The sequence below is a fragment of the Ovis aries genome, chromosome 7 (assembly GCF_016772045.2).
Source record: "Ovis aries strain OAR_USU_Benz2616 breed Rambouillet chromosome 7, ARS-UI_Ramb_v3.0, whole genome shotgun sequence".
Taxonomy (NCBI): domain Eukaryota; kingdom Metazoa; phylum Chordata; class Mammalia; order Artiodactyla; family Bovidae; genus Ovis; species Ovis aries.
The window spans coordinates 13,488,733-13,515,892 of NC_056060.1; the positions used below are offsets into that span (position 1 = coordinate 13,488,733).

General features: G+C 50.7%; 1 protein-coding gene and 1 long non-coding RNA gene across 3 annotated transcripts in view; one reads left to right on the forward strand and one right to left on the reverse strand.

Annotated features, from left to right (window-relative positions):
• Positions 1-2,121: 2,121 nt before the first annotated feature.
• On the reverse strand, positions 2,122-23,803 carry LOC121819944 (uncharacterized). Its single transcript, XR_006060305.2, has 3 exons — positions 23,707-23,803; positions 9,464-10,199; positions 2,122-3,392 (listed from the first exon to the last, which is right to left on the reverse strand). It is a non-coding gene; the product is annotated as an uncharacterized LOC121819944 (long non-coding RNA).
• A 490-nt stretch (positions 23,804-24,293) lies between these two features.
• SMAD6 (SMAD family member 6) overlaps positions 24,294-27,160 on the forward strand; it is a 77,592-nt gene continuing 74,725 nt past the window's right edge. For both annotated transcript variants that reach the window (XM_004010255.6, XM_042252070.2), the window contains exon 1: positions 24,294-26,175. In XM_004010255.6, coding sequence (XP_004010304.2) covers positions 25,359-26,175 — 817 coding nt within the window. In that variant the 5' untranslated portion in view covers positions 24,294-25,358. The remainder of the gene's footprint in view (positions 26,176-27,160) is intronic.

Below are 27,160 nucleotides of genomic sequence, written 5' to 3' on the forward strand. Positions count from 1 at the left end.
ATGTCCAACTCTGTGCAACCCCATAGACGGCAGCCCACCAGGCTCCCCCATCCCTGGGATTCTCCAGGCAAGAACACTGTAGCGGGTTGCCATTTCCTTCTCCAATGCATGAAAGTGAAAAGTGAAAGTGAAGTCGCTCAGTTGTGTCCGACTCTTCGCGACCCCATGGACTGCAGCCCACCAGGCTCCTCCACCCATGGGATTTTCCAGGCAAGAGTACTGGAGTGGGGTGCCATTGCCTTCTCCAGAGCAGTGCCTGACACCTAATAAATGCTCCAAAAAACGTGAGTTATTATTAGTATTATTTTTGTTACAATGACCATGTCATAGTTGATGTCTTTAGGTAGTGAACAATCCAGTGGGAAGGCAACTTGGGATAAGAATAGTATTCATTGGGGCTTCCCTGGTGGTCCAGTGGTTAAGAGTCTGCCTTCCAATGCAGGGGGCTCTGGTTCAATCCCTGGAGGGGGAACTAAGATCCCATATGCTATGGGGCAACTAAACCACAACTACTGAGCCAGTGTGCCACAACTAGAGAAGCTGGAACCCTGGGAGGAGGACCCAGAGCAGGGGAAGAAAAAAAAAAAAAAAAAATATATATATATATATATATTAATATCTATAGGGTTGTGGAGAGGACTAAATGAGTTAATACATGTCAAGTGCTTAGACAGTGCCTGTAAGGGCTTAGTAAGGGCTGCAAGCATTTGCTGCTTCTCCTCCTACTTTTCCAGAAAAGGAAACAACGAGGGTAAAAGCTGTGAGGTGGGAAAGGGAATGAAATGTTCCAAGATGAGCAAGTAGGTCAGGAGTAAAGAAGGGACGTGTGGCAAGGGACGGTTAAGAAGGCGGGGGTGTGGGTCGGCGGAGGCAGCTTCCTGCTGCAAGTGCGTCGTCCAGGTTCAGGTTTGCTGGCCCCTTTACTGCCCCGAAGCCTACCATGGCTCCCGACTTGGGCCTCCGTTGCCAGGGAACCCGGCGCTCTGCACAGAAAGGTTTCTTGGGTACCTCCTCTTGGTCCACCCGGCCTAGAACTTTGCACAGCCATTTCGGGTTTGAAAACTGGCCCCCCCCAAAGGGGGATCTTTCCGAGGAAGTGACCGCGAGGCCCTGCAGAAAGAGCAGGAGGGCAGGCTTTCCCGGAGGGTGTTCCACCTGGCGTCGGCCCCGCCCTAGCCCCGCCCCACCCAGGTCCTGCTCCACCTAGCCTCCCCGCCCTTGCACCCCTCTCTGCACCCCGATCTGGCGAGTGTGGCCGCTGGCCTGAGTTAGGCTCACCTACTGTAGGCATACTAACCCAGGACGGCTGGGCCTGGAGGCAGGAGAGCCAGGAGAGGGAGGAAGGCGTGTGGCCAGGTCGCAGCCGGTCCACCGGTCTCCCGACGGGGGCATACTTTTAAAGGGCTGGGCCGTGTTGCCCATGGGAACTTGCTGAGCCTCTCTGGGGTGCAATCATTCAGTGAAAGTTTACTATAGAGCTGGTCTGTGCCGGGGGCTGGGGACGTGGTAGTGAGCAGGAGCCATGTGGCAGTACAAGCCTTGGTGAAATGTGATCCCTGAAGCCCTGCTTTCTATCCTACTGACCAGGGGACTTTGCACAAGAGACTCAGCTTCTCTATACTTCTTATCCTGACGTGTAATTTAAGAGTAAAACACTCATCTCATAGGGTTGTGCCGATTATATGACTGCGTACTTATAAAGTTCTAGGAATAGTGCCTATTAAGCTTTCTGATTAAGTGCATAACAAGCTTCATTATTAGCTATTGTTATCTGCACCTCATTGGAGCTTATATTCACTGACTTCATCTTATTTTTTTAGAATTCAGGACATTAAAAAAAATTAATATTTTATTTTTGGCTGTGCCGAGTCTTGATTGCTGTGCCGGGGCCTTCTCTAGTTGTGGTGAGCAGAGGCTACTCTTGGTTTTGACGCTCAGGCCTCTCATTCCAGTGGCTTCTTTTGTTCCAAAGCACAGGCTCAAGAGCATGCAGGCTTTCAGTAGTTGCGGCACAGGAGCTTAGTTGCTCCATGTCATGTGGAATCTTCCCAGACCAGTTATCAAACCTGTGTCCCTTGCATTGGGAGGCAGGTTATTAACCACTGGACCACAAGAGACGTCTACGACTTTATCTTTTTTATTTAAAATTTCCTTTTCATTAGGATTTATTTGAGACATATTTTTAAAAAAAGTAGAAACAGTGTCCCCATCACCCTATTTAAGAAATAAAGCATCATAAACACATTCTCTCTGCTCAACTAAAGTCAGAACTTCATATCCCATGCCCTGGAGGCCTCCACTCCCTTCTCGATGCTGCTCATGGTCTGTGAGAGATCCAGATAGTACACAATCAGATCCTGCCACAACCCTCTTGAAAACCTCCACTTAGTAAGATAAAATCAAACACATCCCCTTGACAACCAGGCCCTTCGCTTCTGACCCCCACTGACCCTTCCTGTTTGATCTCTGCCGCCCAAAGTCAAAATTCCCCTTGGCATTTCTCTTCTTTTTTAAAAAAGAGATTTATTTCTTTTATTTTTTGGCTGTGCTGGGACTTCCTTCGTACATGGGCTTTCTCTAGTTGCGACAAACAGGGGCTCCTCTTCGATGCAGTGTGCAGGCTTCTCATTGGGATGGCTTCTCTTGTTGCAGAGCACAGACACCAGGCCCATGAGCTTCAGCAGCCGAGCAGCATGGGCTCAGGAGTATGAGCTTCAGTGGCCGAGGGGCACGGGCTCAGGAGTTGTAGCTTACAGACTTAGTTGCTCCGAGGCATGTGGGATCTTCCCAGGCGAGGGATCCAGCTGGGGTTCCTTGCATTGCAAGGCAGATTCTTAATCACTGGACTACCAGGAAAGCCCCCCTTAGCATTTCTTAAGTGTCTCTGCTCCTTGTATATGCCGGCTCCTCTGCTGGGGGGTTCTGTGTAATCCTTCTTCTCTTTCCTTCCCTGCCTCCAGGAGAAGCAGCATCTTTTGATCCCTCAAGACTCCCCGAGCACTGTCCAACTGGGATGCATGTGTGTGTCTCCCCTCGGCTGTAGGGTCCTGCAGCAGGTCCATGACTGACACACTTTCATCTGCTCCTGGTAAGGGAGAACCATACGCTGGACTCCACAGTTGTAGCTGAGTGTGTTTGGGGCAGCGTGCTAAGGTGCAGTATGGATGGTCATCCAGTGACTCCAGCCCCATGCTTTTCACTGGGAACTCACAGTTCATCAGCTTTGAAAGGTCTGGGGAAGAATCCAGAGGTCCTTAAATGGGGGCCTCATTTTAAAGAAACTCCAGCTCAGTGCGGTTTCCTGCAGTGCCTGGTTTCCCTACTCCTTCCGTCTTCTCGGTTCCCCGTTTCCTCTCTTTGAGCTCCTCATGATGAGTGGTTCATCCCTGAGACTGAAGATGTGAGACATTCAGTGACCATGTCATGGATCCAAGAGAACTGTAGGGTTAGGGAAACCAAGTGGATGCCAGGTCTGGCTCCAGACAACCTAGGAGCAAAGGGGTTGCTTCCAGAGCAGGGGCTCCTGGCCTGTTTTCATAACACCAGGTGTACCTGCAAGGCACATTCTCTTCACAGAGAGAGGAGAGCCTGAGTGTCCACTGAAAGTAAGCTGAGAAGTGCACTCTGCCTCTAGGGAGGAAGCTGAGTGCCTCGCAGGAGGGTGGGGAGGGTGGGGAGAAGAGGGACACTTGCTTCTATAGACATTTTGTTCTCTGTTCATGTCTGATTTTTCTTTTTTTAATGAAAGCATATTGGATGATAATCAGAAGAGCTGGGTTCCAGTATTGCAAATACCAGTGACCAGCCTGTTCACCTTGGTCTCTCTGAGCCTCACTTTAATAACCACCCAGTTCTGAAGCTCAAAGAGCAGACCTTACAAGGGAGACCTTTGTAAACTAGACGGGGCTGGGTGCACTTAATTATTATTTACTCTGCACTCAGTTCATCTCAATAGACAATCACTGAGGCCTCTCTATTGACCATAGTGTGTGGATCTCTATATACAAGTTTGGGTGTGTATGTCTGGGCATGAGGGTGTGGGTCTGGGTGTGTGTGTGCCTGGACATGTCAGGGTGGGGTCTGAGGTGACTGTGAACTTGACCATTACAGGGTTTCTGCCCCAGGGAGCTCCTGGTGCAGCAGGACAGGTGACCAAGTGAGCAACTTCCTCTGACACTCCTGAACTCTGTTGCTGTTGTTTAGTCCAAGTCGTGTCCAGCTCTTTGCAACCCCAAGGACTGCAGTCTGCCAGGCTCCTCTGCCCATTGGATTTTTTCAGGCAAGAATACTAGAGTGGGTTGCCATTTCCTACTGCAGGGGATCTTCCTGACCCAGGGATCGAACCCACATCTCCTGCATTGGCAGGTGGAATCTATACCACTGAGCCACCAGGGAAGCCCCTCCTGAGTTCTGCTCAGGGCCAAATAAAGAGAAGAAAATGTGGGTGCACAGAAAAGGCAACATGGAATCACACAGGGGCCTTTGTCCTGGCTGTTCCTTCTGCTTGGACTCTTCTTCCTCAGAATCCTTAAGTTCCGCCGCCTTGCCTCCTTTGGCTTTTTGAGCAAATGTCGCCTTCTCAAGGAGGTCTACATGATCATCCCACTAAGTAGCAACTCCACTCTGCACTCCCAAAATCCATCCTGGCATTTTTTTTTTTTCTTTTAAACCTAGGCCCTTACTTTCAATGACAGTAAATTTATCTATAACAAAACTTACTTAAACTAGTCTTATACTTTACTCATTTTTGTTTAATTGTCTGTTTCCATCCTTTGCTTCATTAGAATGAAAGCTCCTGCTATGTCCCTGCCCAGGGCCTGGAATGGTATGCCTGGTGCAGAGAAGACACTCAGTGAGCATTCATGAGTAAGGGTGGTAACAGGGCAGGTGTTCAGGGGTGGGTGGCAGAGAGGCCATAGCCTCTGTGGACTAAAGGGGTGCCTCGTGATGTGGGATCTGGGGTCCCTGCGGATGCTGGGGGTAGGACCCTCCGGTGGGCACAGGCAGAAGACATGGCCTAGAGAAAACTTAAGACATTTTGGGAGCCATTCTCTATGTCCCAAATTCCAGCTGAGTGTCCATCTTTTCCCTCTGCCACCCTGAGGATCACAGTCTATGTTATGGGGGAGGGGAGATTCGTGGGCCCAGCTGGTGTGTGGGGGAGGTGATGGTGGACCCATTCATGAGAATCAAAGGCAACCTGGAGGTCCCTTGGCTACGAGAAGGTACCTCTGGGGACATGGGGGGCGGTGCATTTAGAAGAGAGAAGGCAACAGAAGTCCCTGAGATGGTGATGGTGGTGCTTGCATTGTAGACTCCGTGAAAGTGGAGATGTTTTTGCGAGTGTTGGTAACAGAGAGCAAGGTCCAGGCAGAGGGCACTCCTGGGACCATAAGCTAGACAAGAGCTTGAGTGGGGACTGAGGACAGGTTGGGAAGGGCCTCAAAGCCAGGCAAAGGAGTCAGGATAGAATCCTGGGAGCCCCGGGGAACACATAAGGATCTGGAGCTGAGAGTAGGAGATGGCAAAAGAAGGAAACAATTTCTTAAGAAGATTTGCCTTTCAGGGGTCTTTACCCCTGTGAGCTGCCCAAAGAGGAGGAGGAGACATGCTCTCTGAGCCTCATAGACAGAGCAGGGGGACAGAGTGTCCATCTCACTCTGGTAGTCCACTCATCGACTCACTCACTTTATCAAGCACTTAATGTGTGCTGGCCTCCATACTAGGATTTGGGGATCCCATGAAAAATCAGTCCCAAACTTTGACCCCATGCGAGGGAGAGAATACCCCAGGAAAGAAGTGACAGCTCCAAGGAGGCTATGGTTGTGCCCAACTGGGAGATCAGAGAGGGATTCTAGGAACAGGAGGCATCTGAACTGGGCAGTAAAGGATGGTCAGCGGTTTGAAATTCATCTGATCCGGAAGAGAAAGCATTTTAATCAGGAGCTCCGAACCAGAGGTTTTACTGCAGATTGCTTCATTTAGTTCACCCAGCAACTCTTGGAGGAGGTAGCCAGGCCAGAGGAGGTGATATATTATAGATGAGGAAGTAAAGATCTGGGGACCAAGCCCAGAGAGGAGAAGTGCCCAGCCCCACCCAGGTCAGCGCCCTGAAAACCGCAGAGTTGAGACTGGAACCCAGGGCGTTGGGCTCCCATCCAGGTGCCCATCTGTGGGTTCACAGCCACACTGGTTGTTTAGGACTTGAATTCACGGCTGCTTGCTGGCGCTGTGAGTGCTGTAGAGAAGCTGTCAGTCCGTCCCCACCCCAGGCTCTTGATCTGCCTCTGCCTGACCCCAGAAAGGATCCAGGACAGGGACCCAAGACCCAGTGCAGGCTCCTCCGTGCTTGGCTGTGGGCCCTGGTGGCTCAGAAGGTAAAGGACCCGCCTGCAATGCAGCAGACTCGGGTTCAGGTTAGATTCCTCGGTCGGGAAGATCCCCTGGAGGAGGGCATGGCAACCCACTCCAGTGTTCTTGCCTGGAGAATCCCCATGGACAGAGGAGCCTGACGGGCTACAGTCCACGGGGTCCCACGGAGTCGGACACGACTGAGCAACTGAGAACAGCAGCGCAGCCCAGGCAATGGCTAGGATGGAAAGGGGTTTGTCGGACTTTGAGTCTGAGGGCTTGGTCCCAGCTGCGCCACGTGCTGGCTGAGCAGCTTAGGCAAATCACCTCACCTCTCTGGACCCTTCAGTTCCTGCCTCAGTCAAATGAGAATGCTGTTCTCGCTAGTATTCCCCACGTCCAGTCAGTGGAGAAACCGAGGACATGATAGGTATGACCAGATAAAAGCTGGCTGTTATTATCTTAAGGGACTGGGGGTTCTCTGCACCACGAGAATGATGACAGGAACACTACGACATTATGTCTGCAGGGTGAGTTTCTCTGAGTCCTTACCAAGCCCAGTGCTGAGCACTTGCTGTGTATTAATTCACTGAATGGAGTGTGGATGGGAAAATATTGTGGGTAAAACGATCATCAATATGTATGGTCTGTAAATATAATGATGATGAGGGAGAAGGAGGATAAAGATATCTTTTAAAGCGATGTAATTATCAGGTTCAGAAGTCTTGGCCAGCTCCTGGGGGCTTTGCAGACTCTGTGGCCTGGCCCCTTGACAACTCTGGGCCTTTGCTTCCTTCATCTGAGTGGCTAACATCCTCAGAGCTCAGGCATCCAGCCTCCCAGCCCCTGGATGAGGTGTTTAGGCCCCAAGCCAGGCCAGCCCCAAGATTCCTATTCTGGGGCAGCCCAGCTACAGCCCCAGGAGGGCTGCCAGCAAGGGGCCCAGCAGCTTATCGCTGCGCGGGGACTCTCCAGCGGGCAGACTGTCTCCACTGCTGCTGAGCCAAGCTGATAAAGAGGACAGACCCTTGTGTTTACAGTGGCTGGGAGAGTGGGGCCTCCTGGGGGCGGCCCCATCTCCTGTGGGAACAGACTGTCTGTTTGCTGAGATACCATCGCATTCCTGCAGCCCCAGGATGGATGGGGGCGGGCTGGGGTGCGGAGATGGGAGGGGAGGAGGAAATATGACAGCTGCCTGCTCTCTCTCTGTTCCCTGGGGCCCCACGTTGAGAAGGCCGACACTGGGTCTTCTGGTGGGTCTATGGTTTCCCTGCCTGATTGTTAAGCACTTCATTAAGGTCAGTGATACCCAACACGGGCACTTCTCTCTACAGTTTATAAAATATTTTCTCAACATGTATCTTTTTTTGGTCTTCCAGAGAACCTTCTATTTAGTTAGTTTGAGGTCATAACGTTTCACAGAAAAAGATGCCTTTCTTTCTGATCAGACTGGCGCAGAGGACCGGTGACATGACCGGACATTGGGGCAGGGGTCCTGCTTGACGCTCAGCTGACTAGGCCACCCCACAATTAAAGCTACTTACATACTGCTTGCTATGGGACAATGACTGTCAAAAGTACTTGAGATGCACTAAGTCATTTAATCTTCACAACAGCCCTCGTGAGATAGGTGCTATCATTATACATTTTACGGTAGAGGAAATCAAGGCATAAGTCACACAGGAAGAAAGCGAGCGGGCTGGGATTTGAACCCCAGCAGCACAACTCCAGCATCCCCAATTTAACCATGGGACTACACTGCCAGCTTAAACTCAGTTCATGATAGTTATTGGGTCGGTCGGCAAGTTCATTCAGGTTTTTCTGTAAGATGTTATATCTCTCCCATGCTTACAAAGGCAGCAAGCATTTACAACCACAGAAGCAGGAACTGGCCTTGGAGTTAGGCCTGTGTTCAACTTCCAGCACTGACACGAATGACCTTGGAGGCTGACCCTCGCCTGTCTGAGTCTCAGTTTCCTTCTCTGGAAAGTGGAAACAAGACCAGCCTTAGCAGCCTTAACTCTGACCAGGGTGTCAGAGTTGTTGTATGCGAAAGGTCTGGGACAGGGTAGATTTTCATTAAATAACCACTCTTATTACTTTGACAGCTGATGTAGGGAGGTGGCCTGCCCAAAATTGAGATTTCAGAAGAGTATCATTTAAACAAGAGAGACCCGCCACTCAGCTATGGAAGCACAGAGGAGGGGTGACATCTAGTTGAACAGATCTGGTGGCTTCTCAGGATGCAGCATGTGGGTGGGACCCTGGCTTCAGTTGGACAGCCTTGAGTTCAAATTCCAACATCCAGCCCTTACTCTCTGGGTAGACTTGGGGAACTGCTTGACTTCTTTGTAAAATGAGAACACTAGGAGAACTATCGGAGAAGGCAATGGCACCCCACTCCAGTACTCTTGCCTGGAAAATCCCATGGACGGAGGAGCCTGGTAGTCTGCAGTCCATGGGGTCGCTGAGGGTCAGACACGACTGAGCAACTTCACTTTCACTTTTCACTTTCATGCATTGGAGAAGGAAATGGCAACCCATTCCAGTGTTGTTGCCTGGAGAATCCCAGATATGGGGGAGCCTGGTGGGCTGCCGTGTCTGGGGTCGCATAGAGTTGGACACGACTGACGCGACTTAGCAGCAGCAGCAGCAGCAGCAGCAGCAGCAGCAGAACTATTCTCCTGGGGTTGTGAAGAACGGATGAGATTGTTCAGGAAAAGCAGCACTGGGCACACTGGCAGGTGCGTGGTAAGTGCTCAATAAATACTGCTGATATTATTGCTCCTGGGGTGGGAGAGGGGGTGGTAGACAGAATAATGCTCCCCCCACCTCCAAAGATGTCTGTGTCCTAATCTCTGCAACCCTCAACTGTGTATCCTAATCGCTGGAACCTGTGACTGTGTTAGGTCACGTGGCAGAGCGGAATTCAGGTTGCTGGTTGAATTAAAGTTGCTAATCAGATGACCTTGAGATGGGGAATTATCCTGGGTTATCAGTGTGGGCCCAGTGTCATCACAGGGCAAATGAGTTAGGATAAACTAGATAATGCTGTGGTAACAAATATCCCCCCAATCCCAGTGGCTTTACTATAACCATGTTTAGGTACTACCTGATGAGTTATCAGGATGCTCTGTTCTTCAAAGTCACTCGACCGTCCAGCTGCAGGAAGTTCCACATTGATATATTTCCATAATGACAGCGGCAGGGAAAAGAGAACATGGCAAGCCACACGCTGGCTCTTAAATCACTTGCCTAAAAGTATTGCGCATCACTTCTGCTCATATTTTATTGGCCAAAGCAAGTCACATGGACACATTTGAGTTCAATTGGGTGGAGAAGCACAATCCTACTATCTTCCCAGAAGAGAGAAATGACTATTTATCAAGTCTTAATACCTATCATCAATGGTATAGTCCAGAGTGGGGCTTGGGTTGAATGCAGTTCAGACATAATTTGTTTGGCATGTTCAGTATTTTAAATAATTATATAAAGTTTCCAACATGTATGACATCAACCTGTGTCATATACAAGTTCATATAATCTGGCTAAATTTGAAAAGTTGGACTATTGTGATAGTGAGCCCAGCTGTATTAATTAGAATTAGGTTGGGCAGATTATAACAGAAAATGTCAAAATAACAGTAGTTTAAATAAGATACATGTTTCTTTCTCATATAAAAGGAGCCAGGAGATAAACCGGCAGCTCAGGCCTGGGTAGGTAGATTCAGAACGCCATCAGGGGCTTAGGCTTCCCTGTTCTGTTGCCTTCCGTGTACAGCTCCCATTTGCAAAGGCTGCTTCCCAGTCCGTGGCGGCTTCCAGGCCTCCAGCCATCACATTCACATTCTAGGCCAGAGAAGAAAAGCTGAAGTCAAACAGGGGGCCTCCGGATGAGCCTTCCCAGAATTCCTGCACAACGCGCCTCCCTGCAGCTTATCATCTCGATAGCTGTATGGCTATACCAAGGGCAAGGGAGGATACAGATGGTCATCTGACTGCGCTCAAGCCGAAGTAGTCCTTTTCTCCCAGGATGAAATTTTCCCAGCTGAAAATAAATCATCTTTCTGCTATTAAAAAGAAAGAAAAAGAACTGGGGTTGCCATTGGCACTTAACAGTCTCTGCCAGGAGCCTGCAGTCCTGATTGTCTGGAGTGGAATAGTAGATTCTCATTCATGCTGGGCCTGAGTGCATCAGTTTCCCACAGACCCCACCACTCCCTGATGCCTCTCCAGCACTCTGTCTGTTACTACTTATCATTGGGCTTATGTTGGCTGTTTTGGTCTTTTTTCTTAGCAGAATTAAGAGGAGAAAGAAATATTTCTTTTATTTTGTTAAAAGTCAAGAAAGAGCAAAAAATATACCAAGAGAATCACGAGAGTAGAAGTATATTTCTCTGGGGAAGAGAAAAATATTCTTTTTTAAAAAATTTAAAAATATATTAAAAACATTTTTTATTGGCCACAGTATGCAGTATTTTAGTTTCCTGACCAGGGATTGAATCTGTGCCCCTTGCATTGGGACTGTGGACTCTTACCCACTGGACCACCAGGGAAGTCCTGCGAAAAATATTCTTAGCTGTGTATCATGCAAACACAGTGTATTAAAAAGAATGCAGCTTAATACACTGCTCTGAAACAGCTGACTTGCTTTGGTTGCCGCTCTGGCCAGGCATCTGACTGGTTATGTAGCTCCCTGGGAAGACAGTGGGTCTGCAATCCCTGGTTTTGCACAGCTCACCTTCTTTTTGGGAGGAGAACAGCCCCATTTTGTCCAACATCTTTTACCCCTTATTTGGGATGACCCTGCCCTTCTTTGTATTCGGGACTTATTTTGAGCAAGTTCAAAACTGTCTTGTAAAGTTCAAGATCATTATGGCAGGCAAAAATGCAGTGAAATAGCACACCACTGTCAGTTAATTACTAAAAATCCTTTAATAGCTGACATTATTATAAATTATATACCCATTATGACAGGGACAATTGAGCTCTCTGTTTTTTTTTTTTTTTTTGCCCTGCATTGGAACCCCAAACAATGCTGTCTTGTTGGAGAATGACCTGGATGCTCTTGGAAGCAAGTTGGGAGTTTTCATGGGCTACCTATGCTGACCACAGCAGCCTGTGGGCCTCTGAGGACACCCTGTTGCTGGGTGGGGATAAGGCAGCTACCTGAAAAGGCCTCAAAAAACAACCATTTTCCTGTTCCGACCTGCCTCCCCCACTGCTATGGCCGCAAGAGTCTCTTCCCCAGTGAACCTCCCAACTCCCTCTGCTCTGTCCCCTGTTCTTTCCCTGTCCTAGACCTAGCTCAAAGAGCGCCTCTTCCAGACAGCCTTCCCTGATTCTCCTTCCTAAAGCTCCAGACACATAGTTAGTTGGTTCTCTTTTGGTTTTGCTTTTAGGTTGAGCACATAAAGTACACATATTAAATGTAAACCTTGAAGGTTTTTTTTTTTTACCTGTGTGTACACTATGTAGCCTCCTCCTGAATCAAGACATGGACTATGGGTCCTCTCTTGACTCAGAAATGTACCTGTGCATGAGAATTCCCTCTGGAGAGTGACAGATGCGGCCTCTGGCCTAATCCAGAGATGCCAATTCAGTAGATCTTGAGTGGCTCAGGAGTGCAGATGAATAGCACTCAGGTCCACAAGCAGAGGGGACTTCCCTGGTGGCTCAGTGGCAAGAATCTGCCTGCAATGCAGGAGACCCGGGTTCAATCCCTGGGTTGAGAAGATCCCCTGGAGGAGGGCATGGCTAACCCATCCACTATTCTTGCCTGGAGAATCCCATGGACTGAGGAGCCTTGTGAGCTGCAGTCCATGGGGTTGCACAGAATCGGACACGACTGAAGCAGCAGCAGCCTCAAGTGGAGCAGGTCTGCGGCTCACCCTGGAGAAACCTACTTAGTGCTTGCGGGGGTAGGTCCCCTGTCTTCTTTATTACCCGCCCTGTCAGATGGGGGCGTGTTCTGGTCCCTTGTCTCAGGACCCAGCAAGGTTCTGGGCTGAAAGAGGCATCCACAGAGGTGCTTCTAGGCTCGGTGCTGTCTGAATCTATGCAATTTGGGAGGCTGGCCCAGAGAAAAAGAATACTCTGATGGGTGCAGGGCCTTGGAAGGGCCTCCTACAAGTTACTTTTACCCCACTTTCAGTCTACCTCTGGCAGCCACTTAAGAGTTCATGGTCTTAGATGTTGTAGGGGTGAGAAGCTGTCTGCTGGATAAGACAGCTTACTCCTTCCATCCACAGGAATGGTCACCGGGATGCTCAGCCTTGCTTCAAATTAGAATCACCTGGGGGAGCTTAAAAAGAACCCCACATACCCAGCCCCCCATTAGATATTTAGATTTGATTGGTCTGGGGTAGGGGTGGAGCTTTAGTATTTTTTAAGCTCCCAGGTGATTCCAATGCACAGTCAAGGCCAAGAACCCCTGAGCAGAGGCCTGGCTCTGAATTTTAATCTTCATCTGCTCCAGATATATACTGAGTATATAGCTTCATAGATACTGTATATAAGTATATAATGTATGTATACTTAGTATATATATTTATAGTCTTATATATTTATACTCAGTATATACACTCATATATAATATTTTATATGTCTAAAAGTCTATGAATATACTTATATAAAAGATTATATCCATATATAAGAGTTTATATACTAAGAGTATAATTAAAACCAGGTAAATGCATGTCCTCCCACCACCTCCCTTCTGCCTCTCCTGAAGGGGCCAGGACTTCTGACTGTGGTTGGTGTCATCCAAGCCAACCATGTCCCTGGGCTACCTTCGGGCACCCACTCCCTCCTGGAGACAAATCAACTAATAACATTGGACATTTATGAAGCATCTTCTGTTATGTTTCTAATCCTCACGGCAACATTGCATTGCAGCAGGAAGGAAGCTGAACTCAGGAAACCTTAGTGATTGCCTTCAGAGCCTCAGTGGGTAGGGGCTGGAGCTGGGATCACATCCAGGCCTTTAGGGTTCCAAAGGCCACGTGCATTTCCCAGGCCAGGCTGCTTCTGGAAGCAGCGCCTGATTACTGAACACCAGCCATGCCCAGGGCACAGGCCCACTTACCCATTAGGCGCGGCAGACATGGTGCCTAGGGCCCATGGTAATTTTAAGGGGCCTAGAAAATGTTTTAGTTTTCATTGTGTTTGAAATCAGAAGAAAAGAAATAATAATGATAAACATACAATGATGAATCCAGCCTGGATTACATTTGTCAAATGTAATGTCAATTACATATGCCAAAACACTTGTAAAATAAATAATTTTTTTTTTTTTTTTTTATGCAAGAAGGTACCCATGAAGACAAAAGTGTCTAGGGACCGTGGCAGTCACAATGCAGCCCTGTGCAGAGTCCTGGGTCCTGGAAGTTGCTGACCATTGTGTCCTCCAGCCCTTCCCAGAGCACAGTGAGTGCTAGTGGAGACTGAGGCAAGAAATGTTTATCACACACCCTCTGTACACCAAGCTCTGGGAAGTAAACAAAAGCGACAAGTGTGTCCCGGTCTAGCTGAGAAGAGACGATATGCAGACAGGAAGCCAGACAGGATGCCCTCTCCCACTGTGGTCAGTTCTTCTAGCTCTTCTTATTTTTTTTAATGTTATTTATTTGGGTCTTTGTTGTTGTGGGGGCTCTTCTCTAGTTACGGCAAGCAGAGGCTACTCTCTAGTTGGATTGCTTCCATGTCTTGGCTATTGTAAATAGTACTGCTAAGAACACTGGGGTGCATGAATTTTTTCGAATTAGAGTTTTCATCTTTTCCAAATATATGCCCAGGAATGGGATTGCTGGATTATACAGCAGTTCTACTTTTAGTTTTTTAAGGAACCCCCATACTGTTCTCTGTAGTGTCTCTACCCATTTACATTCCCACCAACAGTGTAGGACAGACTTCCTTTTCTCCACACTCTCTCCAACATTTATTATTCATAGATTTTTTGATGAAAACCATTTGATTGATACTGTTTTTTTGATACAGACTTTGTGGTTTTGATTTGCATTTCTCTAATAACTTAACAATGTTGAGCATTTTTTCCTGTGCCGGTTGGCCATCTGGATGATTTCTTCAGTGAAATGTATATTTAGGTCTTCTGACCATTTTTTCATTGAGTTGTTTGTTTTCAGGTACTTACTATCTTGATCTTTTCATACTGAGGGCTGCCTCATTCTTTTCCAATAGCTGGATGATATACAGTAATTGATTTAACTAGATCCTTTATTGATAACCTTGTTTCCAATCTCTTCGTTATAAAGTCACCTTATGGAGCATAACTCCCACTCTTCCAATTGTACATTAAATAACTGTATATATACATTATTTCACTATGTGCAAGCACATGTGTATGTTTGCATATAAAATGGAATCACAGCATCAAGAGGTGCGGGCACTGTGAGGGAGGGGTTGTTGTTTAGTTGCTAAGTCATTCTCAACTCATTGCAACCCCATGGACTGTAGCCCGCCAGGCTCCTCTGTCCATGGGGTTTTTCCAGGCAAGAATACTGGAATGGGTTGCCATTTCCTTCTCCAGGGCATCGACCCAACCCAAGGATCAAACCTGTGTCTCCTGCACTGGCAGGCAGATGCTTTACCACTGAGCCACCAAGGAATCCTGCTAGGGAGGGGAAGTTGGGACAACTTCCATGGGGAGGTGAAAGTGGCCATATTTATCTACATTAAATTCCTTCTCCCCAATTTTGGGAGCACCTCCTGGGTGCTGTGCTAGGGGTACACAGGGGAGGAGCATTCACACTTTGCTCTTGGGGGCCTCTCAGATTGGGACAATCACTTGCGTTCCTGGGAAGGAGGTCTGTACAGATGCCAGGAGAGCGAAAGGGGGGCAGCCACAGGCCTGTCTCTCAGGAGAGAGAGGAAAAAACTGGCGGAAAAGAAGGAAGAGCATCGCAGGCAGGTGAACCAGCTTGTGCAAAGGCTGGGTGTCAGTTGACAGGAAACAGGGGGCCTTTAGGGTGTTCTGGGGCGCAGGCCTTCTCTTGTTCAGGGTCCACATGATGGGAGGGGAGATGAGAGGGGACCTACACCTAATTGGGCTGGGAAGTGATTCTTTGCCCTTCCGGGTCATGGGGCTTCAATGGTTCTCAGTCTGGGAGCCTTGTGATGAGAGAAGTGCTTGAAACCTTTTTCTGGCTGTGGTGTGGAGGAATGACTGAATAACAAGGACTATCCAGTAATCTCCCAGTCCCTGACGGGCAGGCTCCTTGCACGAAAGGCCTTTGACCCATAGCAAGCGCCCTATAGAAACAAGTCCCTGAATTATAGTCAAGAACTCAAATGAGCCCTGTTCCCGGGCATTGTCTCTGAGATGAGGGCTCCTGGATTTGGCTGAAGGCTAAGGGGAGTGAGCTTCCTCCACCAGGAGGCCTGGGCTCAGGCCGGGGGTCAGGTCTGGGGTCACAGTCCGGTGCTGCTCACAGTGATTGTGACATTCTTTAGGAATCTCTCATCTCTGTTCAAAGAAAAAAAAAAGCCCCTCCATTTTGCATACTATTCCCTGATACATCTAGGTTAGCTTTAATAGTAAAATGGGATACATTGCAAATATAATATAAAAGTAAATTTCTCCAACCTTTTTGAATCAAATTAGCCCTTCAGAAAAATCCTTTGACTTCGAGGGATTCTCCTAGTTTGAGACGGATGGATGAAGGCAATCCAGTTTCACTGCAGCGAAGCTACAGTCCTCACCCAGGTCTCTGTGTAACTACCTCTGGCCCTCTTAACAACCAGGAGACTGTTGCTGATGAAGACTTCACTTATTCACGCCTCTGTTCATTCATTCACCTGGTATTTCTGAAGCCTGATAATGTTCAGGGCAAAGGGCTTCCCTGGTGGCGCGGAGGTTAACGCGTCTGCCTGCAATGTGGGAGACCTGGGTTCGATCCCTGGGTCGGGAAGATCCCCTGGAGAAGGAAATGGCAACCCACTCCAGTATTCTTGCCTGGAGAATCCCGTGGACGGAGGAGCTTGGTAGGCTATAGTCCACGGGTTGTAAAGAGTCGGACACGACTGAGCAACTTCACTTTCACGTGACACTCACAAGGAGCAAAATAGCAGTAGCAGCTCTAAATGCTTTGCATATATATCAGTCAATACAGTGATCCTACAGGGTAGGTACTATTATTATTAAATCCATATTACAGATGAGGAAACTGAAACTTGGAGAGGATAGGTAAAGTGACTGAGGCCACCCTGTAAGCGCCAGAGCCAAGATTAAAACCAGGCAGTCTGACCCCAAGGCTGCCCTTTTATCTCCTCTTCTGTATACACTGCACGGTTAGGGTCAGAAGCCTTAGGCACCGGGATAAGGGGCAAAGAGCCCTGGGAGCTAGAAAACCTCAGGTCAACCTCTGACTCCCTCCAAGCGGCCCTGTGATCTTGGACAAATCACTCTTTTTCTGGTTCTAGAATCTCCTCTGGCTCCCCTCCCTGTCCTGTTCTGAGCTGTTTAGACTATTTAGATAGTGGAGGGTTAAGGGCAGCACAAGGGGTGTGACCAGCAGCATTGGGAAGGGCAGTTTCTCTAGGTTCCCAGGAGCTGCTGAGTTCCACAGGGTGCCAAGACTTTATTCCTGCCACAGTCAAGCAGGCCCATTTTATCGATGAGGAAATTGAGTCTCCCAGAGGTTAAATAAAACAACTAACTCCTTGCTTATTTAGCTAATGTGTGTGCTCAGTCACCGGGTTATGTCTGACTGTTTGCGACCCCATGGACTGCAGCCCGCCAGGCTCTGTCCATGGGATTTCCCAGGCAAGAATACTGGAGTGGGTTGCTGTTTTCTTCTCCACGGGATACTTCCCACCCAGGGATCGAACCTGCATCTCTTGCGCCTTCTGCATTGGCAGGCGATTCTTTACCATTGCGCTACCTGGGAAGACAACATCTCCCATGTGCTGAGCACCTATTAGGTGCCAGACACTGGACTAAGCCTTTGAATCTTCAAAACAACCTCCCAATATTATTATTACCAGTTAAGTGTCAGGCTCCCCGTGTATAGTCTCTAATCTGGGAGTAATAATAGCACCCAATTGGGGTTTGTTTTAGGAAGTTAAGGAGGTTGCCTATGGTCACACAACTGAGAGGTAACTGAACAGGGTTTGAACCCAGGTCTGTTTGGTTCAACAAAATGATGGTTAAGAACCATTACCCCGTGCTGCCCAAGCATAGGCTGCCTGGAGTGGTAATGGTAAAGTCGGCATTTGATTCATAGAGGTTCCATAATTGTAGACAGGACCAGGAAAAGTCCTTCTGAGAGAAAGTAAGATGTGAGCAAACAAAAAAGCCTGAAAGTAGGTGAAATTAGGCATTCGTTAAACCGGCGTTCCCAACATTGCATGTATTCAGATGGCTATTAGGATAATTCAGGTGATACACAGATAAACCAGCTATTTTTTAATGTATTATGTATATATGTATTTATTTTGTAAGAAATGCTTTATTTTTAAAATTTGTTTGGTCACACCATGCAGCTTGTGGGATCTTAGTTCCCCAACCAGGGAATGAGCCTGGGCCCTCGGCAATGAGAGCATGGAGCCCTTACCACTGGACTCTAGGGATTCCTGATTTTATATATTTGTTTCATTATTATTATTTTTAAAATTTATTTACTTTTGGCTGTGCTCTTTGTGGCTGTGCATGCTTTTCTCTAGTTGTGGTGCGGACTTGCAGTGGCTTGTCTTATTGTGAACCACAGGCTCTAGGACACATGGGCTTCAGTAGCTTGGCACGTGGGCTCTGTAGTTGCACCCCCAGGCTCTGGAGCACAGGCTGAGTGGCTGTAGTCCATGGACTTAGCTGCTCTGTGGCATGTGGAATCTTCCCAGACCAGGAATCGAACCTGTCTCTTGCATTGGCAGGTAGATTCTTTACTACTGAGCCACCAGGGAAGCCCCTATCATTTTATATATATATATATATATATATATATATATATATTTTTTTTTTTTTAATTTAAATTTGGCTGACCCAGTTTTTAGCTGTGGCATGTGAACTCTCAGCTGTGGGATGTGGGACTAGTTCCCTGACCAGGGATCAAACCCAGGCCCTCTGCATTGGGAGCGTAGCATCTCAGCCACTGAACCACCAGGGAAGTCCCTTTATGTATCTGTCTTAAAGTCATAAATTTAACTAGCACATTTGTGACGCCATGGCTATTACTGCTTGTGACAAGGCTAAATGAAAGTGGTGAACTGATTTTTAAAATTAAGTAAATAAGCGTCAGTAAGGTGTCTACACTGTTCAGATGATCTCTCACACTCTCAAGTCTGTGTAACAGCAAGTCACACTGGTTCTATCTTCAGATATGTCCAGAATCTGACCTTTCCTCCCCATGCCAGCATGGCCTCTCCTGGGCCACTGCAACCGTCTCCCACAAGGCCGCAATCTCTGCCCTGCCATCTATTCTCCGTGTGGCAACTAGGGGAAGCCAGTCAAACAGAAGGCAGACCGTGGCCCTCCTCTCAGAACCTCCAGGGGCTCCCAGCTCACAGGACAAGCCCAAGACCCACCAATGGCCCGGGTGCCCTATAATCTGCATGCCCCCCACCTCCCACAGTACTTGTCTCATCTCATGACCTCTTTGATGGTCCTGGGATATGCAAGGAACACTCCCACCTCAGGGTCTTTGCGTTTGCTGTTTTCTGAGCAACATTCATCTCCCAGATAGTGTCAGATAGTCTCAGACAGTGTCACCATCAAGACCTTGCTCAAATGCTACCTTCCCAGAGAAGTATCCCCTGACCACTTTCTCTGAACCACATCCACTTTCTCCTGGCATTTGTTTCTTCTTATGTTTAACATTGGCACATTTATCTTCCAAGATGCTGGATACGATTATTTTGTTTATGGTCTGTCTGTCCTCCCACTGGACTCCTTGAGTTCAGGAATTTTTCTGTTTTGCTTACTGAAGTATCCCCAGCACTGGGAACATGGCCTGGCACCCAATAGGAACTAGATGAGTATGTGTCATGTGGGTGAATACATGCCTGTGTGCATTCTTCAAGACAGAAAGGGTCCGCAGCATTCATCAGTCTCAGAAGGGTTATCCATCCCCAAAGGGTACCCATGCTCTCCCATTTGGGACCACATTGACCAACGAGATTTAACCTTCTAAAGGGGCAGATGATACCACTTAGCCAGTTGTTGTTGGGCCTATAGTTGTTTTCCTGAGAATTAATAAGAGAAGCCTTGATTTATCCATTAGTCTTCTGTGAAGTGGGCTGGGATGACTCAGTCTCCCTGCCAGTCCATCTCACCATAGCAAGAGGCAGCCAGACTCTGTCTGTGATGCCTCTGTTCATAAGCAGTAGCCCCTAGAGCCTGGCTCTTCCCACCACCAAGTTCTGCCTTGTGTTCTTTCTGCTCTTTCATGCCTTGTGAATTCCTAGCTAATGCGGAAACATCCAGGCTTCCCAGGTGGCGCTAGTGGTAAAGTACCCGCTTGCCAACACACGAGGCATAAAAGTTGCAGGTTTGATCCCTGGGTTGGGAAGATCTCCTGGAGGAGGCATGGCAACCCACTCCAGTATTCTTGCCTGGAAACTCCCAGGAGCCCGGTGGGCTATGGTCTATAGGGTCGCAAAGAGTCAAACACACAGAAGCGACTTAGCATGCAGAGGCATGGAAACATCCCAAAGACAAAAGACCGTGTTTCCTTTTTTAGGGCCAGATACTAAGAAGGAGAACACTCAACTCAAGCGGCCCTGGGTTCAAGTCCCATCTCTGTCACTTCTTGGTTGTGTGACCAAAGACAAATTACATAACCTCTCTGTTTGCTTTAAAAGTGATTTTGTAAGAACAGGAACAAAATCTGGGGGGATTTGATGAGATAGTGCAAATAAGTGTTTGGTCCAGATGATCATGAGCGTGGAGCTTGGTGAAGCAAGGGGTTTTAAACGAAGCATGTCGCAGATATAAAATGCCCATTATGTGACAGGTGTTATGCTAAAGACTGGGGAGAAGAAATGGGGTAAGTCTTGTGTGAATTAGCTTCTCTGATGGTGCAGACAGAGTGAGAGTGAGAGTGAAGTCATTCAGTTGTGTCCAACTCTTTGTGACTCCATGGACTGCAGCCTACCAGGTTCCTCCATCCATGGAATTTTCCAGGCAAAAGTACTGGAGTGGGTTGCCATTTCCTTCTCCAGAGGATCTTTCCGACCGAGCAATCGAACCCGGGTCTCCTGCATTGCAGGCAGATGCTTTACCATCTGAGCCACCAGGGAAGCCCGATGGTACAGACAGAGGGGCATCAAATGGCCTGTTTCTGACTCGCTCAGTGGGGCTGTGGGTGGCCTGTGCCTGACAGTTTCCCCATCTCTAACCACATGACACTTACATTCCAGAGACAAAGGAGAATTGTGATCAGATCGTATGGGTTTATTAACTGTGAGAAAACACGGGGTACTTTGGGGGAATATTAGAACAACAGGGAAGGAGCAGATTTAAATCTGAGGGGTCAGAGTTACTTCTTCGTGAGTTACTTTGTGAGTAACCTGACTGTGGAAACCTGGGTAGCAGCAGCTAGGACCCTACATTTCTCCCTTCCCATACCCCCAGGAAATTTGAGCTTGTTCTCCAGAGGGGTGGTTTACAAAGGCGTCCTTAGGCTGCTGGAGAAGACTCTTGAGAAAGCAAGATCAAACCAGTCAATCCTAAAGGAAATCAATTCTGAAGATTCATTGGGAGGACTGATGCTGAAGCTCTAGTACTTTGGCCACCTGACGGGAAGAGCCGGCTCATTGAAAAAGACCCTGATGCTGGGAAAGCTTGAAGGCAAAAGAAGGGGGTGATAGAGGATGAGATAGTTAGATAGCTTCACCAACTCAATGGATATGAATTTGAGCAAATTCTGGAGACAAGTGGAGGACAGAGGAGCCTGGTGTGCTGCAACAGCCCACGGGGTTGCAGAGTTGGATACAACTTAGCAACTGAACAACCACCACCTAAGGCTGAAGCTCCGAGGCCCTGCCCTCTGGGCACTGCCACACGCACCCTCTAGTGGTCACAACACAGGCAGCCGCAGGCCAGGCTGGATGGGCCCTGGAAATCCAAGGACAAGGGGGCTGACTGTCACCATCCTTTCTTTCCTGATATTATTGCTATTGAGACGTGGTCTTCCTGGAATGAGGGATGCCTCTGGGACCTCATGTCATTGAACTTTGGTTATCCTCTGTGGCACGATTCCTATTCCCACCCCAAGGCTTATAGAGCCGAGGGAGGTTAAGCAGGATCAGTCCTGAACTCAGGCCTACCACACTCTGGTTTCCGTGCTCTTCAGGTGTCATCTAGCTGGCACCTAAAGGCACCCCACCCCCAATGCCTCATCTCTGGGTGAGCAGAAGGCAAACTCTGTCCAAATTACTGCTCAGGAAAGAAGGCAGCCCTCCCCAGGGAGGTTTCTGTTTCAGTCTTTCCTTGGTCTGAGGCCCCAGACACAGACCTGACATCCCTCAGGGTGCTCCCCCAGGAACCCTTCAGAAAGGAATGTCCTGGTACCTCAGGGAGGAACTGGGGAATGGAGGGGGAAGGAGACATGGTTTGACTCCAGGGGTAGGTGTTGAGCATGTGTGGAAGCCCTGAGGGGTAATCTGTCTGCTTGCTGTCCTTTCCCTTTAGATTCCCGTCACATAAACCCCTTCCCCCAAACTGGCTGGGTTGAAATCCAGCCTCTGCCACTAAATACAGGCTTGTACAAGTTACTAGGTCTTTGTGCCTCAGTGTCCTTAACTATAAGTTAACGGTTAATAACTATGCCTACCCCCAAAGTGTTGTTAAATGGAGTCTGGGGCCTTACCCCACAATGCTTTGATTCAGCAGGTCCAATGGACCGGTTTGAAAAGCACTGTTCTCGAGGATATGCTCTGGCAACACAGACCCACATCACTTCCTTGCTGTCAGGGTGAGCCCATATACTGGCTGATGTCTCTGTGGTGTTAGCATTATTTTAGCACTTTGAAGACTATCTTCATGTCAATGATTAATTCCTCTTCCTCAGTTTACTTACCTGTGAAATGGAGGTAATAGTATCTATCAGGGCTGTTGTGAGAATGACTAAAATCTCTGTAATGCTTGAAACATGGCCTTGCCCACAGTAAGCACAAGCTATTATTATAACCCACAGTCAAACCAGCGGATACCCTGATAAAACACTTCACATTAAATTTCTTCTCCTATTTTAAGACGCACTAATTTCCCCAGGGGACAGAAGTGACTGAAAAGAGGCCTCAAGGTCCGTTGTCCTCTCCGTATTGCTTACACTGGTGTTTTGTTCACTTGTGAAAATTCACCGTTTGCTTGCGATTTGTACACTTTCCATGCACTTATCTCATAGGGGCTTCATGGTCCCGTGAAAACGCAGGACAGGCATCATCATCTCCGTTTTTCAAACGAGAAAATGAGGCCAAGACAGCTATTCTGTCTTGGCTAACGCAGAAGGGGATGCGGGTGAGGAAGCTTCTAAGCCCGACCCTCCATTCGCCAGAGTAACCGCCTCTCCCAGAGGGCGCAGACTGAACAGTACCTGGTCCAGGTAAAGCTCAGCAAAGGGTGAGCCCATCCGGCAAACACTGCCCTCCCCCCAGCGCACACTTAAGTCGGGGCGGCCCCGGGGACTCGCACTGCGGTTGCCTCACACGGCCAGCCCCACACGTGGGAACCCACACGAGAACCGCGCGCCGGCGCCCCCTTCGCCCCCGCGGGGGAATGGCGCCCAGCCTCGGGCCAATGAGAGTAGCGGAATTTATTTCATTCAGTGCGGGGCCGGGCTCTTGCCCGGAAAGGGGCGGGGCGCCACGCCGGGGGCGGTGCCGCCGCGCGCCCGGGAGAGGGCGGCGCCCGCCCCGTGGCCGGGCCAATCGGCGCCGCGCCCGGAGAGGGAGGGGGGACCAGGCCTTTTTTCCCTCCGCGCGGGGCCAATCCCGACTTTACAAGCTTGAACTTTTGCCACCCTCGGACGAGAGAGCGCGCCCGAGGAGGTACCCCGCCGCGCCGGCTCCAGGGGCAAGAGCGGCCTTAACCCTTCCCGCGCCAGGCGGTCCGCTGCTGCCACCGCGCCCCCACCAGCTTGCCCGGGATCAGAAGGGATCTGGCCCCCAACCCACCCCCATTTCCGTGGTGAAACGTCGCTGGGGAAATCACGAGCCCTACCCACACCCCTCTTTGTGGTGCAGAGAATAAACTGGAGAAGGAAAGCGGGTGGAGAAGTCACCCAGCCTCGAGGGGGCCCGGACGGCTGGCGGCCCGCCTAGCTCTGAGGGAAAGACTTGGCGACCGAAAGGAGCCCGAGAGACGTTCCCCGCCGCCACCCCACCCTCCGTAACTCCTTACCTCGAGCAAGCCTAGAGTCCCTCTGCGTGAGGTATCCCACGCCACCCGACTGGCCCAGCAGACTACCCCCGACTTTGAGCAGGGGTGTGGAAACCTCGTGCTATCACGTTAGATCCCGCCACCCCAACAAATCAGCCGCCCCCTACTGCCAAAAACGTAAGCCAGGAAAGCACACACGCACACCCATTTTTATTAGCCTTCCCTGGGATAGGGGTTTGTACCAATTCTAAAGTGCAACGTGTGTTTGAAGTTTGTGCACAAGCCAAGGAGAGGCCAAGCGCCCCGTTTGCGTCCGAGTCTCAGTGGGTCCACCAAACTCTCGCGCAGCCAGCCTGCCCGTGGTTTGTGTAACCGTGTGTGTGAGTGTGTGCGCGCGCGCGCGCTCGCATCTGTGCCCGCGGCGCACGCGAGCCAGAGAGCCGGCCGTGGGCGCTGTCAGGCCCTGGGCGGGGGAGGGGGGTGGTGCTGGGGCAAGCGTGGGGCGGGGGCCGGGGCTCGGCCCGCCCCGGGAGCCGGCCCCTTGGAGCCTCGGGCCCTGCAATGGGACGTGTTCTCCTTTAAGAGTTAAGAAACTTGAAACCTTGTTTGCGCAACAATCAGCGCCGCGGAGCCGCCAAAGTGTCTAGACTGGCATATGATGGGAGGCAGCCAATGACTCCGCGGCGCTCCTCCGGGGGCCCTCAGTGTGCGTTTGAGGAGAACAAAAAAGAGAGAGAGAGAGCCGAGTGGGGGAGCGAGCGAGGGAGTCGAGCCGAGAGAAAGAGCCGCCGGGCGCTGCCTCGCCAGACCTCGCCGGGACCGCGGGGCCACCGGGAGCCACTTTTTGTGGAGGGGGAGGGGGGCGACCTCTGCAGCCGCAGCGTCCTGGGCGTCCGAATGCGGCGTGGGGCGGGCTATGACCTCTGCCTCGGTGGATTGCATTTTAATTAAGGATTCCCAGCAGCTCTTTGGGATTTTTACAGTTTCCACTCATGTGTTGACACCGCGTTCAGGAGAAATTCGCTCCAAGTGCATCTAGCGCCTGGGACCTGAGACAGAGTTGGCCTTTCGTGCATGCAATTACAGGGATTTTGGTTTTGTTTGGGGTTCTTTTTCTTCCTTTCCTTTTTTTCCCCCCTTTTCTTTTTGCAGGGAGTAAGAAGGAAGCCGAGGGTATCATCAACAAGCCTGCCTTTCGGATCCTGCAGGAAAAACCCATGTAGTGAAGCGCTTGGGTTTTAAAGGCAGGGCTTTCCAGACACATTTGGGGAGTTCAGCTCGAGTGCTTTGTGCTCATGGACCAGCCGCGCAACTTTTGAAGGCTCGCCGGCCCATGCGGGGTCTTTCTGGCGGCGCGCCGCCTGCAGTCCCTCTAAAGCGCCGGGGCTGGAGTTGCTGAGCCTCCCGGCCGCCGGGGTCCATGTAGCCGCGGGCCGGGCGCGGACTGCGGATCGGCGTGCGCGCGTTCCCCGCCGTCCAGCCCTGGCGAGCTCCCTCATGTTGCAGCCTTGCGGTGCCCCTTCGACGACAGGCTGTGCGCGGTTTGCACGGCGCCCTGCGGCAGAGCTTCATGTGGGGCTGCGGCCCGCGCAGCCGGCGCCTCGCTGAGGAAACGGACCCCCGGTAACCGGAGACCGCCTCCCCCCCCCTCCCCCGGCGCCAAAGGATATCGTATGTTCAGGTCCAAACGCTCGGGGCTGGTGCGGCGACTTTGGCGAAGTCGTGTGGTCCCCGACCGGGAGGAAGGCGGCGGCAGCGGCGGCGGCGGTGGCGACGAGGATGGGAGCGTGGGCAGCCGAGCTGAGCCGGCCGCGCGGGCACGAGAAGGCGGAGGCTGTGGCCGCCCCGAAGTCCGCCCGGTAGCCCTGCGGCGGCCCCGGGACGCGGTGGGACAGCGAGGCGCCCAAGGCGCTGGGAGACGCCGGCGCTCAGGGGGCCCCCCGAGGCCCATGTCCGAGCCGGGGGCCGGCTCTGGGGGCTCCTCGCTGGACGTGGGGGAGCCGGGAGGCCAGGGCTGGCTGCCCGAAAGTGACTGCGAGACGGTGACCTGCTGTCTCTTCTCGGAGCGGGACGCCGCCGGAGCTCCCCGAGAAGCCGGCGAACCCCTGGTCGGGGCGGCCCAGGAGCCGGAGGGCGGCGGGCGGAGTCGCGAAGCCCGCTCGCGGCTGCTGCTGCTGGAGCAGGAACTCAAGACGGTCACGTACTCGCTGCTGAAGCGGCTCAAGGAGCGCTCGCTGGACACGCTGCTGGAGGCGGTGGAGTCCCGCGGCGGCGTGCCGGGCGGCTGCGTGCTGGTGCCGCGCGCCGACCTCCGCCTGGGCGGCCAACCCGCGCCGCCGCAGCTGCTGCTCGGACGCCTCTTCCGCTGGCCCGACCTGCAGCACGCCGTGGAGCTCAAGCCCCTGTGCGGCTGCCACAGCTTCGCCGCCGCCGCCGACGGCCCCACCGTGTGCTGCAACCCCTACCATTTCAGCCGGCTCTGCGGGCCAGGTGAGCACGCCGCGCCCTGCGGGTCCTCGCGGTTCCCGTCCAGCCGCCTTCCGTGGCCTTCTCTCTCCCCTTGACTCTCGGGAGGGAGGGCGAAGCTGCGGGTGTTCCCCCGGGTGCCCCGGAGCGTGGGAGTTCCCAATGGAGGCGCCTCATCCTGGCAGCAAAACCGGGTAGTGGGTATGTGGGCGCACACATCAAACGGCAACTCTATCTAAGGCTTCAGCAAACTCAGACTGGCGCCCTGCCGTCCATGGGGTCGCGAAGAGTCGGACACGACTTGGCGACTAAACAAACTCAGAAAGGTGCTCAATGCGCTTTGCTCTGTGCGGCTTCAGGGATTTAAGGCAGACCCCAACTTTGTAGACAGTAGGAGAGAAGGGCAGGTCTAGGAGAGGCCAAAGACACCCCCCACCCCCCAGTGCATTAACCCCTAGTCTGAGCCGTGGCCTGAGGCATTTGTGTGCCTTTGCCTATACCTGTGTTATACTTTGTCGGATCCAAGTAGATGCAAGTTGTAAATTCTGGTGTAGACAGTTCATGGCTGGAGTCAAAGGTTTTCGTAAATGTCCCGCTTGTTCCTGTCTACACTTTGGAGCAAAGCTTTGGCAGGATAGCCTTTCTCAGAGTGAAGACCACCGTCTTGTTCTGATTGTTTCCAGAATCCCTTGGGTGTCAAATGCATGGCCTTCTGTCATCATCATTCTCTATTCTGTGTCCAGCTTTTCTAGAGAATCAAAAGCGTCCTGGAGGTGTGTAGCTGGGGAAGGAAGCAGGCTATTTTAGTACCTTTGAGAACCGTTCCCCTTCTTTGTTCTGTTCCTGGGATTTTCTGTACACGTGATCTACCCAGTCCTGCTTACCTGAGCAGGCTCTGTATGCTGGAGCAGAGGTGAGGACAGATGGAGACTCCTGCATCCTCACCCCCTTCCCCTTGCACTACAGGGATCACACATTTTAGCCTGTAGCATCGTCTGGGTGTATGCAT